At 29.1% G+C, this 8342-nt stretch overlaps 1 protein-coding gene across 1 annotated transcript; it reads left to right on the top strand.

The window, feature by feature from the left end:
• LOC109836091 lies at positions 1913-2665 on the top strand. The gene is made up of 3 exons (XM_020404004.1): positions 1913-1941; positions 2033-2227; positions 2345-2665. Exons 1-3 carry the CDS (start codon positions 1915-1917, stop codon positions 2663-2665), a joined length of 543 nt encoding a protein of 180 aa, XP_020259593.1. The 5' UTR covers positions 1913-1914.

Raw genomic sequence — 8342 nt, 5'->3', positions numbered from 1 at the left:
CACAACGGGGTCTTATACCGCGCTGCACCAACCAAGCGGGTTGACTGATAACAACTTGTCTTTTCAAATGCTCGATGGACCGATAAAATATTTTACTCCAGATATCATATTTTGAACAAAATTTAATGCATGAAATTTGTGTAGTATATTGTGCTTGTTGGTTTGACAAGTAGATGGTCCATATTACGTAAAATTTATCCTCCATCGTTATGTTTTTTTTTTTAGAAATTTCATGGTTATGGTTGAAGGTAAGAAAGAGACTCTTTGAGAGTCCAATCAATGGAAATTGAGTGCTGGACCAACGGTCGCAATTATTAACAAGCATGAATTTATATTTATATTTATATTTTTTATTTTTTATTTTTTTAGATAGACAAAGAATAAAGGCGAAGAAATAGACATATCACATGAGACTCATCGATCGGGTACTTCCATATAAGAGTCTTGATCAAGAGTTCATAAGCCGTCGCAGAATTATTTTGTACCATTTGCTTGCAAATTGATGGATTTTATAGACCAAGATCTATGCAAAAATAATTATACAATAATTAGGTTATTAGTTACCATACTTGCTTGTGTCAAGAGGAAACAAAAATTGAGAGATTCTTTCTTTTTTTCGACTTGAATAGTTGTTTCAGAGGCGTGTTAAAAATTTGAAATCTAGACCATACAAATACATGAATGGTCGGGGTCAAATTATTAAAAACCAGATGTCATTAAAATCCTAACTTATATATATCTCTATGTGTGTGTATGTAGAAGTAATATGGTTAGATGCTTTGTTTAACATGAGATTCAAATTAATAGTTAAATTTAAACTAATAGATTAATTAATTTAAGATATATAGCCCCTATGTTTATTTGTTTTTTCTACCAAATTTTTTCTAACCCTAAGCCTAACTTGAACCCAAACCAACTAACCCTACCCCTAATCCGAACTCTAACCCTAACCCAAACCCACTAACCCTAACCCTAACCCGAGGCCTAACCCAGACTGGAACATGAACCCTAACCCGAGTCCTAACCCAAACTGGAACTTGAACCCTAACCCGAATTCAAACCCGAACCCACTAACCTTAACCTGAACCCTAACCCTAACTCGAACCCAAATAAGAAAGAGAGGAGGCGGAAGGGAGGATATGGAAAATTTTAGAGAAGATTTGGTAGGAAAATCAAATAAATGTGAGGCCGCGTATCTTTAGTTAGTCAACCTATTACTTTAAACTAACCTTTAATTTGAATCTAATGGTGAAGAATTATAAGATAACACACTTGAGAATTCCGGCCAATTTGTGTTATTTTCGAGATTTAATTGATAAGCGAATAAAATTAGATGAAAGACACCTAAAAGCCCTACAGACGACACCTTTTCACAGCTTTCTCAATATACCCACATCCTTGAGCAATGAGCAAATAGCAATTGATTGCTTGATTCAAAATTTTAATCCTGATAAATGCTCATTCATGATTGGGAATAAAAATTGTGTGTTCGGTATAGATGATATTCACCGAATTACCGGATTGCCAAAGGAGGGAATTCCGATAAAAATGAGTGGGGCAGCGGCTAATACAATCTACACCTATTTTGTAAAGAATTATAAGAAAGCCGATGAGGAAAAGAAGGCGGTGATTTCGGGGAAGCGCGATAGAATGGCCGAGATGATTGTAGATATGATTAATGAAGACCCTATAATATGTGTGAAACTTATTGTGGCTTTCATTATCGGCTTCATATTATGCCCGCGGACATGTAAGACATGTCCCTTGTGGGCGTTTAGATATGCGGAGCAGTTATCAACTTTGCATAAATATAATTGGTGCCATGCGGTGTTCACTCTTCTTTGCAAAGAGATGAGTAAATCAAAGAAGTCTTTTAGTATGCGGGAATTAGGTCAGCGCTCAAATACCGGGTACATGGGTGGTTTTTCCTCCGTTTTACTGGTGAGTTACATGAACATTATTTTGTATATCTTCCCGTATTGATAATGATTATTGTTTATGCACATGCTAATGTGTAGTTTCTTTTTTGTAGGTTTGGTTTTATGAAAAAGTAGGGGAATTAGAGTACACTTCAGATATTGAAAGGTTACCGCCGCTCTTTTGTGTGAAGAGTACTGGAAAGTGGAGGAGGACTACTATGAACAAATTATATAGAGTCCCGAAGTTGGTTACGGATAATGGCCAAGAGAATAATCCTCTTATTCATACGGCATCGCCAATAGTATTTGTACATATCGTTGCTCTAATAGTTCATTATTTTATGTCCCTTTTGTTAGTATCTATGTTTGCAACTATAGTATACGTACTAATACTAGCTTTTTTTAGCTTTTTTTTTGTCAAATAGGAATCAAGGAAAGCTGAATTAATTTTCTTAATTGCGGAGAAGACGTACGAGTTGAATGAGCTCACTACAGAATTACGAGAATTAGAAGAGCGTAGTGCTAGATGCCAAAAAAAAACCAAGGAGAAAGAGGATGACCGAAATGTAACTGAAGAAAAAAAAATCAAAGAGGATATGGAAGCTAAGGAATATGAGAATTTGGAAGGAACTGGGGAAGCCGATTTATGTGATCTGAAAAAAAAAAAATCAAAGAGGATATGGAAGCTAAGGAATATGAGAATTTGGAAGGAATTGGGGAAGCCGATTTATGTGATGACTTTGTGATGAGCGCAAGAGACGTGAGAGGAACGAACAAAGACGCTAGATCCAATACTTAAGCTCTAACTAGCGCTAGCCGGCTATAGAACTAACATGAGTGCCCTTAGACTTAACACGGAAGATGATAGAACTAACAACATCTAAGCAAGAACTAACAAAACCAGTAAAACAAATGACTTAGGCTCCCGTATGGATTCCATGGTGTTTTTTGAGCTAAATCGTCTTCAACCCAAAACATTATCACTTTTCCTAAACACCTAAAATAAGTTTTAATTTTGGTGTTTTGGTTTTGAGTCTGAGGAGGTGTTAATACAATATCTAGCATAATATATTAAATGTAATGCATATAGAGTTGACATGTTAATGTAATATCTAACATAATTTATTGGTAAAATATGTTAATGTAAAGATAATATATTCACAACACCTATTTATATATATCATAAATTACTAATATATTATTAAATTACTATTAATAATCTCAGCCCTATTAAAGACCATAGTATATTACATAATATTAGAATATTTATAACACATTAATTTATTAGTAACATACCAGTCATAAAATAATATTAACATTATTAAAAATATTATATTATATGAATGATTATATTATAATGACAATAGTATAATATTATGTTATATTAATAATAAAATAAGGTTATTTTAAAAATATAATATAATATATAACCGTAACAATTTGATATACCAAAATTATTAAATTATTTAACTATTTGAAAATAATATGTAATAATTATAAGATGACATAACTCATTAAGTACAATAGACCCAACACTTAAACTAGAACTTAAAGTTATATGGAGGTGGAAATAACACGAGAACAGCTGGATCTATCACTGGAGAAGCGAGAACTTACAACAACTAAGTTGGAACGAACAAAGACGCTAGATCCAATACTTAAGCTCTAACTAGCGCTAGCCGGCTATAGAACTAACATGAGTGCCCTTAGACTTAACACGGAAGATGATAGAACTAACAACATCTAAGCAAGAACTAACAAAACCAGTAAAACAAATGACTTAGGCTCCCGTATGGATTCCATGGTGTTTTTTGAGCTAAATCGTCTTCAACCCAAAACATTATCACTTTTCCTAAACACCTAAAATAAGTTTTAATTTTGGTGTTTTGGTTTTGAGTCTGAGGAGGTGTTAATACAATATCTAGCATAATATATTAAATGTAATGCATATAGAGTTGACATGTTAATGTAATATCTAACATAATTTATTGGTAAAATATGTTAATGTAAAGATAATATATTCACAACACCTATTTATATATATCATAAATTACTAATATATTATTAAATTACTATTAATAATCTCAGCCCTATTAAAGACCATAGTATATTACATAATATTAGAATATTTATAACACATTAATTTATTAGTAACATACCAGTCATAAAATAATATTAACATTATTAAAAATATTATATTATATGAATGATTATATTATAATGACAATAGTATAATATTATGTTATATTAATAATAAAATAAGGTTATTTTAAAAATATAATATAATATATAACCGTAACAATTTGATATACCAAAATTATTAAATTATTTAACTATTTGAAAATAATATGTAATAATTATAAGATGACATAACTCATTAAGTACAATAGACCCAACACTTAAACTAGAACTTAAAGTTATATGGAGGTGGAAATAACACGAGAACAGCTGGATCTATCACTGGAGAAGCGAGAACTTACAACAACTAAGTTGGAACGAACAAAGACGCTAGATCCAATACTTAAGCTCTAACTAGCGCTAGCCGGCTATAGAACTAACATGAGTGCCCTTAGACTTAACACGGAAGATGATAGAACTAACAACATCTAAGCAAGAACTAACAAAACCAGTAAAACAAATGACTTAGGCTCCCGTATGGATTCCATGGTGTTTTTTGAGCTAAATCGTCTTCAACCCAAAACATTATCACTTTTCCTAAACACCTAAAATAAGTTTTAATTTTGGTGTTTTGGTTTTGAGTCTGAGGAGGTGTTAATACAATATCTAGCATAATATATTAAATGTAATGCATATAGAGTTGACATGTTAATGTAATATCTAACATAATTTATTGGTAAAATATGTTAATGTAAAGATAATATATTCACAACACCTATTTATATATATCATAAATTACTAATATATTATTAAATTACTATTAATAATCTCAGCCCTATTAAAGACCATAGTATATTACATAATATTAGAATATTTATAACACATTAATTTATTAGTAACATACCAGTCATAAAATAATATTAACATTATTAAAAATATTATATTATATGAATGATTATATTATAATGACAATAGTATAATATTATGTTATATTAATAATAAAATAAGGTTATTTTAAAAATATAATATAATATATAACCGTAACAATTTGATATACCAAAATTATTAAATTATTTAACTATTTGAAAATAATATGTAATAATTATAAGATGACATAACTCATTAAGTACAATAGACCCAACACTTAAACTAGAACTTAAAGTTATATGGAGGTGGAAATAACACGAGAACAGCTGGATCTATCACTGGAGAAGCGAGAACTTACAACAACTAAGTTGGAACGAACAAAGACGCTAGATCCAATACTTAAGCTCTAACTAGCGCTAGCCGGCTATAGAACTAACATGAGTGCCCTTAGACTTAACACGGAAGATGATAGAACTAACAACATCTAAGCAAGAACTAACAAAACCAGTAAAACAAATGACTTAGGCTCCCGTATGGATTCCATGGTGTTTTTTGAGCTAAATCGTCTTCAACCCAAAACATTATCACTTTTCCTAAACACCTAAAATAAGTTTTAATTTTGGTGTTTTGGTTTTGAGTCTGAGGAGGTGTTAATACAATATCTAGCATAATATATTAAATGTAATGCATATAGAGTTGACATGTTAATGTAATATCTAACATAATTTATTGGTAAAATATGTTAATGTAAAGATAATATATTCACAACACCTATTTATATATATCATAAATTACTAATATATTATTAAATTACTATTAATAATCTCAGCCCTATTAAAGACCATAGTATATTACATAATATTAGAATATTTATAACACATTAATTTATTAGTAACATACCAGTCATAAAATAATATTAACATTATTAAAAATATTATATTATATGAATGATTATATTATAATGACAATAGTATAATATTATGTTATATTAATAATAAAATAAGGTTATTTTAAAAATATAATATAATATATAACCGTAACAATTTGATATACCAAAATTATTAAATTATTTAACTATTTGAAAATAATATGTAATAATTATAAGATGACATAACTCATTAAGTACAATAGACCCAACACTTAAACTAGAACTTAAAGTTATATGGAGGTGGAAATAACACGAGAACAGCTGGATCTATCACTGGAGAAGCGAGAACTTACAACAACTAAGTTGGAACGAACAAAGACGCTAGATCCAATACTTAAGCTCTAACTAGCGCTAGCCGGCTATAGAACTAACATGAGTGCCCTTAGACTTAACACGGAAGATGATAGAACTAACAACATCTAAGCAAGAACTAACAAAACCAGTAAAACAAATGACTTAGGCTCCCGTATGGATTCCATGGTGTTTTTTGAGCTAAATCGTCTTCAACCCAAAACATTATCACTTTTCCTAAACACCTAAAATAAGTTTTAATTTTGGTGTTTTGGTTTTGAGTCTGAGGAGGTGTTAATACAATATCTAGCATAATATATTAAATGTAATGCATATAGAGTTGACATGTTAATGTAATATCTAACATAATTTATTGGTAAAATATGTTAATGTAAAGATAATATATTCACAACACCTATTTATATATATCATAAATTACTAATATATTATTAAATTACTATTAATAATCTCAGCCCTATTAAAGACCATAGTATATTACATAATATTAGAATATTTATAACACATTAATTTATTAGTAACATACCAGTCATAAAATAATATTAACATTATTAAAAATATTATATTATATGAATGATTATATTATAATGACAATAGTATAATATTATGTTATATTAATAATAAAATAAGGTTATTTTAAAAATATAATATAATATATAACCGTAACAATTTGATATACCAAAATTATTAAATTATTTAACTATTTGAAAATAATATGTAATAATTATAAGATGACATAACTCATTAAGTACAATAGACCCAACACTTAAACTAGAACTTAAAGTTATATGGAGGTGGAAATAACACGAGAACAGCTGGATCTATCACTGGAGAAGCGAGAACTTACAACAACTAAGTTGGAACGAACAAAGACGCTAGATCCAATACTTAAGCTCTAACTAGCGCTAGCCGGCTATAGAACTAACATGAGTGCCCTTAGACTTAACACGGAAGATGATAGAACTAACAACATCTAAGCAAGAACTAACAAAACCAGTAAAACAAATGACTTAGGCTCCCGTATGGATTCCATGGTGTTTTTTGAGCTAAATCGTCTTCAACCCAAAACATTATCACTTTTCCTAAACACCTAAAATAAGTTTTAATTTTGGTGTTTTGGTTTTGAGTCTGAGGAGGTGTTAATACAATATCTAGCATAATATATTAAATGTAATGCATATAGAGTTGACATGTTAATGTAATATCTAACATAATTTATTGGTAAAATATGTTAATGTAAAGATAATATATTCACAACACCTATTTATATATATCATAAATTACTAATATATTATTAAATTACTATTAATAATCTCAGCCCTATTAAAGACCATAGTATATTACATAATATTAGAATATTTATAACACATTAATTTATTAGTAACATACCAGTCATAAAATAATATTAACATTATTAAAAATATTATATTATATGAATGATTATATTATAATGACAATAGTATAATATTATGTTATATTAATAATAAAATAAGGTTATTTTAAAAATATAATATAATATATAACCGTAACAATTTGATATACCAAAATTATTAAATTATTTAACTATTTGAAAATAATATGTAATAATTATAAGATGACATAACTCATTAAGTACAATAGACCCAACACTTAAACTAGAACTTAAAGTTATATGGAGGTGGAAATAACACGAGAACAGCTGGATCTATCACTGGAGAAGCGAGAACTTACAACAACTAAGTTGGAACGAACAAAGACGCTAGATCCAATACTTAAGCTCTAACTAGCGCTAGCCGGCTATAGAACTAACATGAGTGCCCTTAGACTTAACACGGAAGATGATAGAACTAACAACATCTAAGCAAGAACTAACAAAACCAGTAAAACAAATGACTTAGGCTCCCGTATGGATTCCATGGTGTTTTTTGAGCTAAATCGTCTTCAACCCAAAACATTATCACTTTTCCTAAACACCTAAAATAAGTTTTAATTTTGGTGTTTTGGTTTTGAGTCTGAGGAGGTGTTAATACAATATCTAGCATAATATATTAAATGTAATGCATATAGAGTTGACATGTTAATGTAATATCTAACATAATTTATTGGTAAAATATGTTAATGTAAAGATAATATATTCACAACACCTATTTATATATATCATAAATTACTAATATATTATTAAATTACTATTAATAATCTCAGCCCTATTAAAGACCATAGTA

This window comes from Asparagus officinalis, chromosome 1 (genome assembly GCF_001876935.1).
Source record: "Asparagus officinalis chromosome 1, Aspof.V1, whole genome shotgun sequence".
NCBI classification, from domain to species: Eukaryota; Viridiplantae; Streptophyta; class Magnoliopsida; order Asparagales; family Asparagaceae; genus Asparagus; species Asparagus officinalis.
The sequence above is the reverse complement of the archived record's forward strand: the minus strand, read 5'-3'. Positions and strand labels throughout refer to the sequence as shown.

Excerpts from the sequence above, each read along its gene's own strand:
- LOC109836091 (XM_020404004.1), top strand. The coding sequence starts at position 1,915 with ATGGGTGGTTTTTCCTCCGTTTTACTG. Across the intron at positions 1,942-2,032 it reads GTTTTTCCTCCGTTTTACTG|GTTTGGTTTTATGAAAAAGT; the intron begins GTGAGTTACATG and ends TCTTTTTTGTAG. Across the intron at positions 2,228-2,344 it reads CGGCATCGCCAATAGTATTT|GAATCAAGGAAAGCTGAATT; the intron begins GTACATATCGTT and ends TTTGTCAAATAG.